At 37.0% G+C, this 17,499-nt stretch overlaps 2 protein-coding genes across 6 annotated transcripts in view; both read right to left on the bottom strand.

The window, feature by feature from the left end:
- Window positions 1–2,669: 2,669 nt before the first annotated feature.
- Window positions 2,670–9,480, bottom strand: LOC147234954 (solute carrier family 15 member 1-like). Its single transcript, XM_086144654.1, has 19 exons — window positions 9,392–9,480; window positions 9,183–9,282; window positions 7,934–8,024; window positions 7,586–7,669; window positions 7,414–7,496; window positions 7,222–7,308; window positions 7,043–7,132; window positions 6,914–6,958; window positions 6,792–6,824; window positions 6,607–6,695; window positions 6,046–6,127; window positions 5,685–5,804; window positions 5,411–5,554; window positions 5,273–5,319; window positions 4,832–4,939; window positions 4,606–4,717; window positions 4,205–4,342; window positions 3,950–4,057; window positions 2,670–3,829 (listed from the first exon to the last, which is right to left on the bottom strand). The coding sequence occupies exons 1-19, from the start codon at window positions 9,463–9,465 to the stop codon at window positions 3,590–3,592; spliced, it is 1,875 nt and encodes a 624-aa protein (XP_086000780.1). The 5' UTR covers window positions 9,466–9,480; the 3' UTR covers window positions 2,670–3,589.
- A 1,657-nt stretch (window positions 9,481–11,137) lies between these two features.
- LOC147234953 (dedicator of cytokinesis protein 9-like) overlaps window positions 11,138–17,499 on the bottom strand; it is a 72,530-nt gene continuing 66,168 nt past the window's right edge. For 3 of the 5 annotated variants that reach the window (XM_086145669.1, XM_086145671.1, XM_086145670.1), the window contains exons 48-53: window positions 15,955–16,101; window positions 15,667–15,877; window positions 14,902–15,092; window positions 14,698–14,798; window positions 14,173–14,311; window positions 11,139–12,227 (exon numbers count right to left, since the gene is read on the bottom strand). In XM_086145669.1, the coding sequence (XP_086001795.1) occupies window positions 12,102–12,227; window positions 14,173–14,311; window positions 14,698–14,798; window positions 14,902–15,092; window positions 15,667–15,877; window positions 15,955–16,101 (915 nt within the window). In that variant the 3' untranslated portion in view covers window positions 11,139–12,101. Of the gene's footprint in view, window positions 12,228–14,172; window positions 14,312–14,697; window positions 14,799–14,901; window positions 15,093–15,666; window positions 15,878–15,954; window positions 16,102–16,628; window positions 16,659–17,499 lie in introns of all 5 variants that reach the window. The other 2 variants (XM_086145672.1, XM_086145673.1) reach the window with 2 other exon arrangements.

Below are 17,499 nucleotides of genomic sequence, written 5' to 3'. Positions count from 1 at the left end.
TGTTGCATTGACAATCTAGATAGCTGTTGAAGGTATGGAATTAAAACTAGACAATTCTGTGTTGAGCATACTTTGCTCATACAGAATGTGTATTCTGAGGAAATGCCACAGTATCAATTTTTTCCGCATCACGTGCTTGTATGAGCCTCTCTCAAAGTTGCAGTCAATATTCAGTGTTTGATTCAAGCTTTTTTTTTTTCTTCAAGAGCTCTGTCTTCAGCAAATTCTGGTGGAGCCAGAGGCCTGGCATTTAGAGTGCCATGGCCATATGTATGCCATTTTGGTTTAAAACAAAAAACCAATGTTCAATATACATAAACATTGTCATTTTCCATTCTTAAATACATCTGGCATATTATCTATGTGTTGTCATGGTCTAAACAGATCCCTACCACTTTTATTTAATTTGAAGTGGTCCATTAATAATAGTAGTTACCTCTGAAGACCTAAATTCTGTAGAAAGTGTGAACAACTGAAAGAGTCAACCATGATGCTTTTTTTGTAGCCCATAAGACAAAATAATGACATGTCCAAAACCTTTTGTATGCACATAGTCACATTACAGACATGGGTAGCTCAGTGGTTATAATTCTGATATAATCCTGATTTTCCAGAGTATTTTAAGCAGAGTAAGTGGGCTGCAGAGTGTGTGTCTCCTTTAATTTCTAACCTTCCCTGTCGCCTGTGCAGTGAACAAATGCACTCTGAAAAAGCAGGATAAGTTATCCAATTAGGAAAACATCACATGTGATCTAAGGAGGGAGAGGGTCATGTGAAGCCAGTTACTATTGACCATCACATGAGCAGCAGGAGCACCATTATGAGAGCCGATGATGTTGTCCTTTTGGCATGTGTTGGGGCTTTCTGCGGCCTTAGACAGCAGGAACACAGGTTTTTGTCTATGCTAGATCTTGTATGCTGAAAGCATTTCATGGTTTTGCGTATGCTGGTTTGGGGTTAATGCAATAAGAACACATCTTATTGAATATGAAATACAATCAAGGTCATAGTTGGGCTGTCATTACACAGGTCTGTGATTTTTTTTTCCCCCCTCATCGGACTGAATAGATTATTAAGATTAGAAACAGCCACTTGAGTTAGAAGATGCTCTTTATTTTGTACAGTGAAACTCAAGCAACTTCCAAAGACAAAACACATTTTTTATTTTTTTCACTTTTTAAATTTTTTATTAAGGGATTGTCATCAAGGACACATAGCCAACCATGCGTCAATGAGCCAATGAATGATAAATTAACCGGTATCCTTTACCCATAATACATTCGTGGTAATGGAGTTTATGTGGTTCATTAAATGCTTTAGAATATGATATGACTAATTGAATGGTCATGCATTTTATTTTCATTGTTCCATTTACAGAGATACATCAACTAATTGGTTTAATTTGCCCTTTGATTGGTTAGTACTGGTATGTGAATCAGTCAGTTATGGTTTCAAAGCAGCACAAAATACCATTCAAGCCAGTGTTCTAGTAGGTGGAGGTAGGTCTCTCATTGGTCCTGGTTTCTAATTTTCTAAAGTGCAGAATAAAACATCCCTCTGTGAGTAGTTCTATGGACAATAAATGTATGCAATATATATATTTTATTATATTATGTAAATTAATATAAATGCATCATCATGAAGGAATGTATTACATTGCTTCTAGAAGCATCACATTTTTGACAGGCCATAGTTGCTTACTTTCTTTTTTATCTGTGCGGGAAACTGTTCAAATTCAGCAACCATGACAACAACAACAACATCCAGCCTGCCAGAAACACAGCTCTCATGCTACCTGGTGCCTTGAAAATATGGAACAGTAACAACGTAGTTTTCAGTTTGTAAATCTGGATATTTGTTTACTTTGTATGGTAATTTAGGCTGATTTTGGATTATATTATTGAAAATGGTTAATTTATATTTTAGCCTCAACACGAGTTGAAAGAGTAAATTCATGTCTTGTTGATTTAATTTCACTGGTTGTGCATTACTTTAAAAGTAATATTCAAATTGCTTATACAAGACAAGGAAAAATAAGTTGATGGACATCATCCTAGAAGTGAAGATTTTATAGGTGACAAAGTACCAAAGTAGGCCCATAGAAAGTTTGTGTTGACACAAACTGAATGTGAATATAACTTTTCTAACAACATAAGATCCATGTGTCCCTCTAAATTGAAAAAAACAAAACAAAACAAAAACAGATTCATGTTTATGGCTTATATCTATGACAGTATTAAATGTAAAAAAAAAAATACTACAGTAGGTGGTAACATTGGCTGCGTCAAGGTTGTGTATACTTCATGATATACTTTATCATTACTTGACCTTGATCAAAATCCTTGACATCTATGTATGAAATGAAAACTGATTTAGTCATCTACAATAACTGTAGATTAGAACAATACAATAAACCAAAATTACTAAACTCAACTGTCATGATACCCCAGGAAAGCAACAGCCTGTCTTGAGGTGGTTTTACTTGCTGTTTACTACATTTTGTTAGGTGGCAGCATGTGTAATATAATGGCCATATAGTCCATATAATGCACTCCTTGACAACCAAGGAAGTGGGATTAAGTCGAAAATCTACTTAAGTAAATTTGCGACTGATTACTGGAAAATGTATAAGAAATGAATAAATAACGCAGTTATTAGTTCATGTTCAGGAGAAATGACAGCATTTATTTGAAATAGCACAAGTGAGCAACATAAACTCACAACAGACCAGTGACCTTTTGTAGAACAAATCAACAACAACAACAATGACAAAATCACTCAGTGCAAATATGCACAGAACTTAGAAACATTTCCTTCAGTTGTGTGAAACTGGTGTTATGGTGGGTATTTTAATTTTTTGTTTACTCTGAAGTCATTGTATAGGTGTCTTGTCATGCAGTAAAGTGCATAATTGACAATCTTTGTACTCTGAATGTCAGCATGATTGTTGAATTTACACATCTTCTGGATTATAATGATCTTTATGACTTACAGCTATCAAATGATAGCACTTTTTCCTTCACAATCCAAAAATGATATGTACTGTACAGTACTCCAAAGTACAGTTTCCTTTTGGTAAAAAAGGGGGTCTGACCAGTCTTGAATTTCTCAACCCCCATTACTATTAGTAGGGACACATTTAAGTCAAAATTGTCATCCTCTACCTGTAGTGAGTAATGCATGCCAACCTGACACAATTGAAATAACAGATTTAAAGGATATACATATATATATATATATATATATATATATACATATATATATATATGTAAGTGAAAGGGAATAATTGTTTTAATTGTATTTTTATAATACAAAAGTGCTCTATTGCCAAACTATCTTTTTTAATGATGAAGGACTGTGTATACCTTCGTGCACTTGTCACTTAGTAGCAATGTCATCAATCCAATAAAATACAAACTATAAAATACAGAGTTAAACTTTCTTCCGATGGTATGAAAATACAGCATTTCATAGATTTTTGCGATTACATTTTACATTACTTTTAAAAGCAAAGTCACAGCGTTGCATTTAAGACTGAATTCAGTTTTGATATTAATCTCCAACCGAGATTCAATTGGTGTTGAAAACTTTACATCACAGTTTGTTTTTGTGTATCCTTTTCATCTGTAGATTTTACAGAGTCTCTCTTGACCATCTCCACCTTTATCTTCTGTGTTTTATCATTGTCCTCCTCCTCCTCCTCATAAAATTTCCTCCTGAACTGGGCCTCAATTTCAACTGGGTCGATGTAAGTGTAGAAATAGGCCATAATAGAGAAGATGATGCAAACTGCAAATAACAGTGAGGCAAAGAGGATGTACTCTGCCCACTTGGAAAAGAGCAAAGAGACAGAGGGATACAAGGGACTATCACTGCATGATACCAAAACATAGACACATCCTTTTGCTTGGTAGGCCTAGATTTGAATTTGCAATTGCATCTTACTTACCTGTTGGGGAAGTTTTGAGAGCTCAGCAACAATCAGAACAATGAAATTTCCAATAGCAACGGTCAGCAACCAACCTGCTTGTAGCACCGATTTCATGTTGCTTGGTGCCTTGAAGAGCAATGATAATAGTGTAAAACGAATAACAAAATTATATAGTAATCTTGTCATTAACAGGGATAACAGTATATCATGATCTATTCTGTTTTATATTCTCTTTGATTGAAAAAAAACTACTGAAAAATTATATTCACTTACTTGTGAGTACGAGAACTCCAGACCTGTAACAGAGAACATCACTTCTCCAGTAGTTATAAGGAAGTATTGTGGAATCTGGAGGGCCATATGGACTGAGTTTGGCTGGATGTCCTCAACCGCAGAGATAGACTTCTGACACTAAAATGAAAAACAAAAAATACAAAAGTAAATATTGAAATTGAATTTTCCTCTGTTATTCTCAAAAAGTGAAATTTTAAGGAAAGAAGCTGAAAAGATTTTGGTTATAATGTTAATGTCACATTTTCAGTATGTTACTAATTTGAAGGAAGCTGAAGCAGTACACAACAAGAATTATGTAGAACTGAAAACAACAGCTTTTAGCAGTACGTGCTTGTATGAACCACATCAAACTGATCCTGTTCCTCATCCTCAAAACTTACAGAGGGTCCAAAATTTAGCGTGCTGGGGATGAAGAAAGTGTATGCACTTCCAAATCCAAACTCCTTGCTGTATTCACATGACTGTGAATTGATCCATATGGTGAAGGTGACTCTGTTCATTTGAAAAAAAAAAAACAAACCCTGTTAAGCTTGATGTTGCTTAAAAAAAATCACATTTTGTAAGCATGAGGAAGTTTTAATCATGTATGAATATAACAATACTTACTTTCCATTTTTTATCATGGTATAATTGGTAACTTGCTGTGGCTCGATAATTTCAAACTTGTTTGAAGAAGTCGATATGTTCACTGCTTTATCCATTCCATTTATAAATCTGAAATTAAAAATAAATGTTGAGCAACAATGTTCTAAAAAGCATGGGATGCATGTACAGTACATAAACCATTACACCCAACATGGTTAGGAGGGGATCTGTCTGGAACATAAAGGAGGGGATCTGGAATTTAGCGTTTTAGCAGACTGTGATAATTTTAGCCCATTCTGCCCAAAATGAATGTCTGCATGAATAATGCAACAATGTAAAGTAGTATGATTCTATTTAATTAGGAACATGCACAACATAAAGGCAGCCTATTTGGGATTTAATTGACCCGTTTTGTAAGAATTTATCTTATCTTAATTGTATTTTGCTTTTGATTTTCTTTACCTGATAGCGTTGTTGCCTTGCTGTGGTTTTGTGGTCAAATCATCAGTCTGAGGAAACATGACACAAATGATTATTCATTTCATCATTGGAAAACTTCAAAATTATTATTTCATTCCCTAATGATCGCCTCCTACCCACCAATAGCCACTCATGCGTGACATTTGCAGGAATGAGAAGGGTTTTTCGTTCTCCCTTGGCTAAAGGAACAGATCTTGTCACTCCATGACCCTCTATTGAAAGGCTGATGACTTCTGTGCCAAATGTCAAGTAATCATCACTGGCCTATGAAGGGTGGAAAGGCAGAAGTATGCAAACAAAGAAAAAAATAATACATGGTGATGATTTGGATCCAATCCCGCTGATCAAATTCAAGCACCAAAGCTTGTTTATGTGTCATGGTTTGTTGACATACCCAAGCAGCAGGAAGTTCCAGTTGTTGATTGCTGGGCAATGTTACTTTCAATGGATTACTCCCCATGTTGAGTAATTTCACCTGACTCTGGGATGCCGATGGGAATACAGGCAATGTTTTCTGAAAATTTCCACATAATAGCAATAAATTTATTTTCATTCAAACCACAACGGTAACTTGCGATCAGGTACAATTATTGACACTGTTTCACTCCTGAATACATTGCAGGATACAAAAGAAGATTCCACTTGGTACCAGACTTCCATACTTTTGGTAGCAATTGTACTTTTAGATTCAGTGAAATGAATAAGGTATACCTTGTCTTTTGAATAATGGAAATATGAAATATTTTTGAACTTACATCAATCTCAATCTGAACCAGTGCGGCACTGACGAAAGCCAGAGCTGCCATCAACATCCCTACTGTCATTCTTTTCAGAGGCCTGTTGAATTGAAATGAGGTGATTTTAGCACCACTTGTCTGGTAGATATACTGTAGAGGTTTGCATTGTGGAGAAATACATCTTCAATTGTTCGTTGTGTTTTAGAATTATGTGTTTAAATGGTTACTAAAGGTCTGCGTGATTCATTTCATGCTGTATGTGTAAATGTATAAATATCTCCATTCAAACCGGTGCTTTCCTATTTGTATCCACACCTGATGGAGCTATGAGTGTTTTGACACTCTTTCATTAAATTTTCTCATTGTGTATCAACAACTTTATTATAACCTCCGTTATAAGTAACTCATGTAATATTCAGTTAAACGTATAGTTTGGAAACAGTTGACTTTTTTTGAGTGACTGAAAAAAGCAAAAAGGAATTGATGGTATTCAATTTTCATTTCAAAATTAGGATGTTCTCCAAAAGCTTCTTTGGAAAAAACATCCTGCAATATTCCCTGAATTCTTCTTTCACCTACGTGAAGTTAAGTCCACATTTTTTGATGAGAGGGTAGATTATACTGTCCATGACAGGAACCAGAGTCAGGATCAGGATTGGGTTCACAGTCTTTAGAAACAAACCAAAACAGTGCAATGTGAGAAAACTTAAACATAAGTGCAGCGAAAAGGTCGAAATTCAGGAAAAGGAATTGCAAACTTATACCTGCATCTGATCGGGCTGTATGACAAGTGCCCCCTGCAAAAAAAAAAAAAAAAAAGTTCATTGTAACTTATTCATATTCCTTTGCTAAATGTAATAAAAGTTGGTTTCATAATTGAACCTACAAAGTTCCCATCCATGGTGGTGGCCTGCAGAGTCCATCTGGAACCCTTAAAATCAGGTGGAGGATTTAGCAACATTCCAAAATTTTGGATCAGGAATGACGTTTCACGGTGAAAAAAGCCTTAGAATACCTTTTGGTCGAACAGAGTCCAGAACATTGGAAGTGGGATGTATAAGAATAGGACTTTCAACACCATTTTTATTTGTGCAATGAGAAGTTTCTGCAGCATGGAGGTAATGGAACAATATAAACTATTGTTAATGCATGGTCAAAACAAGGAGTCAAGATAACTTAATAAATGAAACTTACGTCATATTTTTCATCTGCCCAGTCCAACCAGTGTTCTTTCTTTGGGATTTGCTTACTCCTGTTCCTGAAGCGGTTTTTCACAGCAAACTGTCCCAGTTTAAGAGTCAAAGGAAGATGAAATGTTCTCTTAAAATCACTGTGAGATTAATGAACCCTTAATGCGTAGATGCAATGATTGTAAACCAAACTTACTCCAATACATTTACAAACATCCAGCATGATATTTCCTTGTGGCTCAGCTTTGTAATACATTCTACTCCCGACGATGAACACCACTGATGGTAACATGGCAAAAATAAAACCAGTTTTATTAACCAGGACAATTTCTTTTTCCTGTCATAGCTCCATTATATTTTTCTCATACCTAGTGCAACCACCATCAGCGCTGCAGGGACACCGAAGGCCAGAGAATAGCAGCTTTCCTTCTTGTAGATGCCACACTGCTGAGCTGCAGAGTGTGAGAAACTGCGATCAGTGCAAGAGTTATACTGTATTTCAAGACCTCCTACTAAACCCTTACTAGGCGGATGATAATCACTCACTAACTAAAACTACCCCAACGGATTTATAGACATCTAGGACTGGGTAACATATCACCTCAATGTACAATATCATGGATTTACCTTTAAGAATTGGACAATATTGAAAAAAATAATGATGAACTGATTATATTATTTCACTATTTGTTTTGAACAGTAATATTTATTCCTACCTCTGAGGATAGGAGTGATGATGGTGGAAAGGAGACTACCGCCATTGATGCAGAGGTAAAAGACAGAGAAGAATGTTCTCCTTTGGTTTTCCTATAAGCACAAAAACATGCTTGGTTTCCTAAGCTACGCATGATGTGAATATCAGTAATATACTCGGGTATAGAATATAGAATATTAGTCAATTAATATTTTAATATCACATAATTTTTTATTATGGGTCCAAATGTAAGGAATGAATAGGAAAACCAACTGAAGGGAAGCAAACAGGCAACAGGTAAGTGAAAAGGGGATCAGAGAAATACATGGCTCCTAAACACTCTGTCTCTCCAATCATTTTCACTCGTTTACAAAATTGTGTTTGGATTTTCTGCCATATGAACTGCTATCTTAAAATGTTGATAGGAAGTAAATTATTAAACCCTTTATTCATACCGATAATAGCTTGGTGACATTGCGTAATAGCGGATTTACTTTGAGTCATGCTTAGCGCCAAATGGATGTTCTGTGGGAGAATTTGGAGAAACATTCATTCCTTTAGATTCCAAGAATTGGATTGCTCTAGATGGCAGCTGCTAAAGGTTGCTAACAAATATGAGTGATTTTCATTTAGCTGGGAAGTCAAATGGTGTTTATTCTCTGATGGTGTGGTTTTGCGATGGGCGGTGGTGCCTTGTCTGAAAAAATGTCTAAGTGAAGCATTGGGATTGAATTGCATCTGAACTGAGTGATAAACGACAATTGGTACAATAGTGAGCGGAAAGCAGGGAATCCATTGGTTTATGAAAATGAAAAATGGCAGGACTAAATGCAAGTGGAACTAGATTGGAATAGAGGAAACTGGGGTTGCTAAACAGCGCTAGGGAATAAACATCAATCAATACCAAAGCACTAGAGAGTCCATAACTACAGATAAGGGACTGTCAGTCATGACTCAGGTCCAGACTGAAGTATCTCAACAAGTGCAATTGAAATGTTCCATAAAATAATTGGCTTTGGAAGTCTGATATCCGATGCGTCGGATGGCACGAGGCCATGGAAATTCAAAGAGAACTTTGATGCTAATAAACAGATGCACGCTAACATGCTGAGGGGAACGTGGTGAACTTTATACTTGGCTTATTTCTGAATATTAGCCGGGAGACGAGTTGTTTGCAAGCTGTCAAAGCACGGATGCGACCACATGTAGCCAAGATTAAGGGTTCATTTGGTGGTCCTTTTTTTTTGAGTATCGTAGTTTAATATTCTAACCTGCTGATCACCAAACTGGTCTCCACCAAAGGCGGCCACACATGGTTTGATGCCACCGGTTCCCAGAGCAATGAGGAACAGGCCCACCATTGACAAAACCCTGCATATGGGAGGAAATAAGTGCATGAGGAAGAACTGTTGAAGTATATGACAAAATAATCTTTTTATTCAGTTGGGAAAATCATCCTGACAGCCCAATATAAACTCACACATGGAAGCTCAAGTTGTCCGGTTTCCCATCTTTATTCCAGTCAGTGATGTCGTGCACTGCGCTGACAGCCATAGCAACTTGGCCAACAGCATAGACAATGGACAAGTATATGATAGTCCTGCAAAGGTGAGGAGGAATGAGATAGTGATGGATTACCAGATTGCTGTTCAATTCAACCGAGACAAGAGAGAATGGATCCTCTATAATAGCATTAGCTTGTTGAAACTGAACTTCACCAATTTCAAATTGCAATTCTGCAATTCCGCAATTCTGCAACTAACCCATGATGCAGGTTTTTATGCTTTGTTAATACCTTTACCACACACTCATGATTGCTGACTTCTCAAAAATATGGCACAACAAAATAGTACAGAGATAACACATGAACTTAAGAAACTCACTCACTTGAATTTTCCCAGCCAGGAGTCAGCCACAATGGCCCCAAGGATAGGGGTCAGGTAGCACAGGGCCACAAAAGTGTGATAGATGGATGTGGCCAAGTCATCGTCCCACAGAAAGAAATATTTGAAGTACAACACCAGGACAGCTGAGGCCAGACAGAGAAAATAAGGTTATTTTTACTATTCAAGTATTTAAAACACCCATATTAAGTCTGCTGAGTATCGACTGTTAAGCCTTTGGTCGTGTTTGGTCTCACCTCGCATGCCATAGTAGGAAAACCTCTCACAGAACTCATTCACAACGATGAAGAAAATGCTGAGCGGGTATCCAAACACCAACTTGGTCTGAGACATAAACATTCAGCAAAGTATTTAGCACTGTAATATGTATTTTCTACTTTATTTCATTCATCAGTTCCATTCTTAGCTAAGGTTGTTCAGTAAACGCAGGGGAGTAAAATGATTTCAAATATGAATTATATTAGACATACACCTGAGATTCTTTTAAATTATTTTGGTCGTAAACAGCACAGTGAAGTGTATGCATAGTTGTTTTATTCCCAATTACTTGTATCCCATAGAGTTAAAATGAATTCCTTTACAGCATTAAATTTAGTAAACACTTTACCTTCCCTTTGATGTTCCTCTCATTCTTGGGGTCCTTGTCTTCTGCACGTTATACAGATCGTGATAAAATAACAAGCAATGCACAGAAAAAAAAACAGATTCCACATGTTTAACTTTGTGAGAGCATTAGATAAATCACTGTTATTTGAAGTGTTTTGCTACGTAACAGCAAAGGACAAAGGCCAGGAAAGGCATACAAGGCTCTAGACTGTAATTTCATTTTACTGAGTGCGAAATCACAAACCTGGTTGAGCATGAAAATATTGCGTAATTTCTAAACTTACATTTCCACAAGATCAATCAAAAACAACGTGTAAACTGTCCATCTCAGACGTCACATTCAAAATCTGCGGTCTCTCGATATGTGTTTGAGGCTTCTCTACTTTATGGTCTGCAGTTGTGTATTAAACAATAAAACATAAGAATAGTCAACTCACCTGTCATGTTGTTGCAGAGGCGATTCTGCGTCCTGTCTGTTTAGCTATCCTCAACCGACTGAGAATAAAGGAGTGTTTCTGTAATTTTGCTTCTTATTAATCTTTGCTCAGTTGCTTTTATGATGGGTGGGATAATGAGATGCAGTAGATATGAAGTCCATCATGTATCAGTCCAGGTACATAAAAAGGACTAATTCCCCAGGGGACACAACAACCTCAGAGGGTGTGAGAATAAAGAGGCAAACACACACATGCTAATAAATTTGCAAGGACGAGTGAAGAGAAATTAGTGTAATTTATTTAAAAGCATTGGGGAACATCTGTTTACAGCAGAACGGCGACTTAGTGTTAAATAAAAATAAAAAAAAAAACCCATTGTTGCCCAAATATAAAACATTTCCATGAACATTTCACTGAACACTAAAATGGTAAAAGCCTCAGTTTACTTCCACAGTAGGCGCAGTGTTTGGTTCCACACCTCTTCACTTTGGCAAGAAGGTGAACCTCATCTTTACAGTGTATGAGCTCCACACAGCAAGATACAAATATTGCACTCACTCATTTGTTTATATACATTAAGAAAACAACTTGACGCAGCCGTTTTTATGCAATGGCTTTAAATATTTTAAATTCTCCCTGGTCTAAGACATTATAATGATTTAAGGTTAAAGCTAACATGAATTCGAAGAGGCCATTTTGCACATTTGCATGTTTTGTAGAAATATAACTTATACACAGGGAGATGAGTGATTATGTACGAAGCATATACCATTCATCTAGACAACAATACAGTGACTTATAAAAGTGGAGTACTGTACATACAAAAACACAATGAGAAAAACGTCTAAAATAAAGGAAAATGGGCTCTTGGGACAGGTAATGTGTGTACTGTAGTGACATGCATATTGAAGATCCCAACAGGAATGTGTACTTAGAAAACATCATTGTCAGGTATAAAACATCGCATAAAATCACAACTGTGTTTGAAGCAGCAACAGCAAGTGTCCTGTTATCTGTCGAGCTTCTCCTGTCGTTCATGTCTCACCTTTGTGCTCTCACAGCAACATTTATTTGGCCACGCCTTCTGCAGTCACTATGCTTCACTATGCTGTGTGCATGAATGAAGGAGGTACAGTGTTTTTGTCATGGTCTGCAGTGGAATTGGTTGCAAAGAAAGGTGAAAAATGGCAAGATGTGTTCCTCAGTGTCAAGGGTGTGAGTACTGGCCAATCCTGGACTTGGTTCACACCACAGAGGATGAGCTGGGGATACCCTGGATGGTGGTGCTGGTTGGTGTGCCACTGATGGCATTGAAGATTTGAAGAGAGTCTGGAAGAACATTTTTGATCCCGTCATCTACAGTGCTGATCTGCAGGCAGAAAGAGAAATGATCAATATTTCAGAAACAAGTGGGCGTATTTCTGACACATCCCACTTTCACTATCATAGTCTGGGTCAGTTAAAGGGTCTGTTACTTATATTTGTGTTCAATTGATATTTTTTGGATTGAATACAATTTACATTAATTTTATGTGAAAATATCTTCAATAATAAAAGGATCATGAATAAGTACATATCAAATTATTGTGTTCCTTGAAGCTCCTGGGACTGAACAATTTTCTGTACATACGATATTGAGTTGGAAATAATTGTTTTATCATAAAGCTAAAGAGAATGTCACATTGAATTGTGGGCTTCTAAAGGATTAGTCCAGTTTTCATTCATGTAATTTATGATGTAATTCATTAATGTAATGAATCAATTAAGGATGAATTCTGTAAGTGCCTAATCCTGTGTAAATAAAGCTATAATCAATCATTGGTGTGCTTCTCTTCCCCATTGACAGATGTAATAATTCAGAACTATTTAACAATCTGAAAGGTACGTGACCATCATTCACAAGAAGCCGTGACCTTGAAAAGTCTCTGTCAGTTGCTTGACAACATCAAATTTTAATTGGTACACATAAATAGGCATTTATGTTAAGACATTGAATGTTTCGAAACATATTAATAAGTGACCAAAATGTATGGATTCTTGTATTTTGTGGAGAGAGACCAACATTTTGATTCCCCAGGGATTCTAGATTTATAAGTATATTTCAGTAATTATCAGTTGTTAATAATTATTATTTATCATTTATTAATCCCCGTGAGGAGGAGGTTGGATTCGAACCAGGAATGTTCTGTTGCAAAGACGATTCCTCTACCTCCTGCGCATAGAAATAGTAGCCTATGTGTCATTGGGCATTTTCTCTCAACATCAACCTTTCCCTTTGAGGTAGAGTCACAAGAAGTTACGAGAAGAAAACATTGAATAGTGCAAGAAATACATCACATAGAAAAAAAATAAAGACACATGTGTGCAGATATGTCCTTAAAGCATTTTTAGAGGCATGAGCACACACATACACATGTAAATACATATACAGTATGACTCCATGTACTTTATGCCACTCAAAGACATACAGTTATGCATCCATATTTTAAAAACACATGCAAACTATTCAAATCAGCCCAGAATACACACTACATGTCCAAAAAATTGACCAAGCCAGACGCTATATTAGTAATGTATGTCAATAACATTACTGTTCACATAAACTTACAGTCTTTGAGGCTCGCGCAGAAGCTCCCAAGACAACTGTGATCACTCTAATTTAATTTGGTGATTAATATAGCTAATACTGAAATGGTCTGTCATAACATCTGCAATAAGATTCATGGTCTGTTTACATTAAATCTAAAACAGAGACCCGAGGAGGTCTGTAATAAGCGCTGACATCTGATGCGTTTATCTGGCTTGACCAACAATTGGGAATATATTGTTACTTTTTGCATTACCATCCAGTCTGCTTATGTCAGCATTAGGGAAAAAAACAGAAAGTTGTGTTAAAGAAGCAACATATTACACAGTAATATATTTTTGAATATAATATAAGCTTTCTTCATGGTCACACAACCCATACTGAAGTCAGAACATCATTGCAGACAGTATTTTAATACAGTCTAATACAGTGTTTTAATACTGTTTAATAACAGCTACATGTACAATATTTTTTCATACTCTTGTGCACTCCGTCTTTTTCACTTGGTACTTAAGGCCTTAAGACACTTTGTAGTTTTCACTTGTTACTTAAGACACTTTATAGTTTATTTGTATTTCTTATCACCCCCCCTTTTTTTTTTTTTTTTTAACTACTGTTTATACAATTTTCTACTATTATTTATTGTTGCTATATCTTACTGGCCACTTTCTTTTAAGAATTTCCTTTGCGATAAATAAAGTTGTTCTTATTCTTCTTTAATACTCACTTGCTCATGCATGATGATGGACAGCTCTCTGGCAAGGTCTCTGTAGTTTGCTTTCATTTCATCGTGATATTCCTGTTGGTCCTCTTTGATCAGTCGCTCATTTATACTTAAGCCGTGTCCACACGCCTCCACGAAATGCCTGCAAAAAGAGATAATTTGAAACAAACACGATATTTTATATGAGATCTCACTTCGAGATTCAGCTAAAGGAGCCAGGGATTGCACTGGCAACCTTCCATCGAGGGACACTCGCGCTACCAACTGAGCTACAGCCACCACTTAGAGGTGTGTTTATCGTAAAGTACGAATACTGAGCACAGCTAATATCTTCATATGAAATTTGAGGCAAACAGAAGTGCATAAAAAGCATTGAGTCATCTTAGAAATATGTCTGTCAGATGCAAATGTGAAAATACCCCAGTTAATATTGATATGCATTGGGTTTTTGACCCAAGGTGTCTTAAAGCTCATGCCTCAGGCAGAAATACAAAGTCCTGCAATCTCATCAAGCTTTAGCAAACTCACCGGAAGACCTCTTTCAACTGCTTGACCTTGTTGTCGGGATACTTCTTGGCGCTCGCATCGTCCAGAAAAGCCCTTGCATAAGCAAGTGGTCCTGCATTAACCTGAGGGCGGTTGCAGTTACATAATAGATATTTTATTTAACAATCATTCCACTAGGCATGTTTTGCATGCGTATGTATTTTGACAGAACGAACAGGAGGACACCTGGACACTGATGCTGCCCTGCAGTTTAAGTTGTAGACGGATCATGTCCACCTCGCTGGAGGAGCACAGCTGCTTTATTTCAGCCACTTTCTTGCTCATTTCATCAATGGCCACCTCGATGGGGCTGAGATCAGTGTGGTGCTGATACATCACTGCAATGCGCTTCTTCACATAGGGGAAACAATGTGTGGCTGAGGGACAAAAAAAGGGCTGATCAGCTAGCCTCTCATCCACTTGCATGTTCTTTTCTGACTTTTACAACTTAAAATAGACATGTGTGTAGTAATAATTCATCATAGATTCCTACATTATAAAGATAAGAGAATATGGCTGAACTTTCTGATCTGTTGTGCCATAAAACAATACAACTGATTGTGGAATATGAAAGGTCCTTGACAAATTGCTGACATGTTCAGATTTTTATCAGGAGCAATTTAGCATGTGCAGAAATGACGCTGTATCTGTGAGCCGGAATTCATGGCAGGTTTGGAGTGAAAATATGAAAACCCACGAGTAATCAATGCACCTCAATCGGGTCTATTGAATGGAAAGTACACTGTTGTGAAAAGATGTCTTTTCATACATTTAGTTAGTGTTGCAAATACAAATAAAAGGAATAAAATACTCAAAAAATAAATGGTTTCCCAAAAATGATAATTTTATCAGATAAAAAAAAATCTCAATCTCACTTGATTATTCACGGAAGAACTTATCTTGTGTTGCGTGATCACATACAGACCGACTGGTTACCTACTGGTTACCTACTGGTTAGTATGGTCCTGCGCTTGCACTGCTCCTCGACCCCGCCCTGCTTCTTTCCCGATGAGGTAAAAGGCATCTCGAACACAAAGCGTCTGATGTTGTGACTTTTCTCAAAGTCTGTTTTTCTGTCCATCAGCTCCTTCTCCTCCATGTAAGGAGTCACGTGTGTCACTTGGATATATGCATACTTAGAGTCCAGGTCTTTGGGGTTTATCTGCCGGAGATAAACCAATTATGTAAAATAAACTTTCATTACAATCCTCATCACAAATGATGCACCGAGAATCTCACCCTTCCAGAATCCTGAATCATCTTCACATTCTCCTGGCCGAATTTGTCGGAATACAACTTGAGGAGCCTCTGAGAAACTTCTGACAGAGGGGTGAATTTCGGTTCTTTGTAAATGTACTCTTTCCCGTCTTCATCTTCAAAAAAACCCTAAAAGAAATTTAAAACACACCGGATATTATCAATATCAAACTATACGATACATATCTGTTAAAATACAAAGACACCACATCAGACCATACATGGGCTGTCAGCGGAGTTATTCCAGCTGTAAGGTTAAGTACATAACTCACTATCTAATGTCCAACCACACAAAGATGGCAAAAATACAGCACTACAAGACATCGGCTAACGTCGGATTGATGATATGAGTCAAACCAAGGGGCAGTGATGGGATACGAATTCTCACAGAGGGACCACTGGGCACGGATTGACCATTTGTCTTGTTTGTACATGAAATCCATCTGAGCGACTGGTGATGCCGCGCATTTATCCAGTATGAGATTAACCCCCGCGAGGGTTCCTACTGTGAACAGACCAACACCGAGGCTAAAATAGACAGGGAGTTATGGGGCCAAACGAAGAGCAATTCTTGCGACCGCATTAGCAAAGGAGCACAGCACAACCTAAAACAAAACCGTGGTCCAGCTGCGATGATGACTATCATATTGATTTACCTCTGCCTCTGAGCCTGTAAACTGGTACTGCTACAGGGGCCGTGGACGACAGAAAGTAAAGTGAATGTTATGCCATTAGAACGACCTAAAATATTACAAAAGGAATCAGACTGACTCAAACTATGTACTGCTTTAAGGTTAAAGATCTATATAGAGAATTTCTATCAAAGCACACAGAAGAAGTTAACACACCCAGTACATTATTATAAAGTCTTTACAAAATGAGACGGGAATTAGGTCAGTGCTTAACTCTTGGAGATCTACATCTGTGCATCACATGTAGACACACTGATAGAAGCACATGAGTAGACAAGAGCCATGCATTATGAAGTGTAGAAATGTAGTAATGCTGCAAACTATTTATGATTAGTGCAACAGATCACAGCACCACCAACAAGCACAAAGGCTGCTTAGAGAAGCTAGTAAGGTTTGCGGCACAACTTACCGCTGCCTTAAAAGGAAGATAAGAAGCATAAAAGGATATTAGAGTGGAACATTAACTGCTGGGGGGTAGATGTTTTTTTTAGGTGGTGACCCCCAAAATAAACACTCACATACAGTAAGCACACAGAGACACCTTTAAAATAATTATTTCAATTGTCATTAATTGTAACAATCACGGTTTAAGGTTATTCCTTACATTTTGAGGCAGTGACTTACTGCTTCTTGGTTATTTTCTTACCCGTTTTTGCAAAACATTTTCAAAAATTCTGTAAACAATTAAATACAAGCCCACAATAAAGGAATCTGAAAATTTGCTAAAGAAAAACGAGTAAATATACAAACCAACACAAACAGTAAAGGATAACTCCAAGATGACTTGCAAAAAAGGGAGTTGATTGAATTTTATCTTTTAGTAGCAATTACTGAA

Source organism: Fistularia commersonii, chromosome 4 (genome assembly GCF_037954325.1).
Source record: "Fistularia commersonii isolate RoL2024-O1a breed Wild chromosome 4, RoL_Fcom_v1.0, whole genome shotgun sequence".
In the NCBI taxonomy this organism is placed as follows: Eukaryota; Metazoa; Chordata; class Actinopteri; order Syngnathiformes; family Fistulariidae; genus Fistularia; species Fistularia commersonii.
The sequence above is the reverse complement of the archived record's forward strand: the minus strand, read 5'-3'. Positions and strand labels throughout refer to the sequence as shown.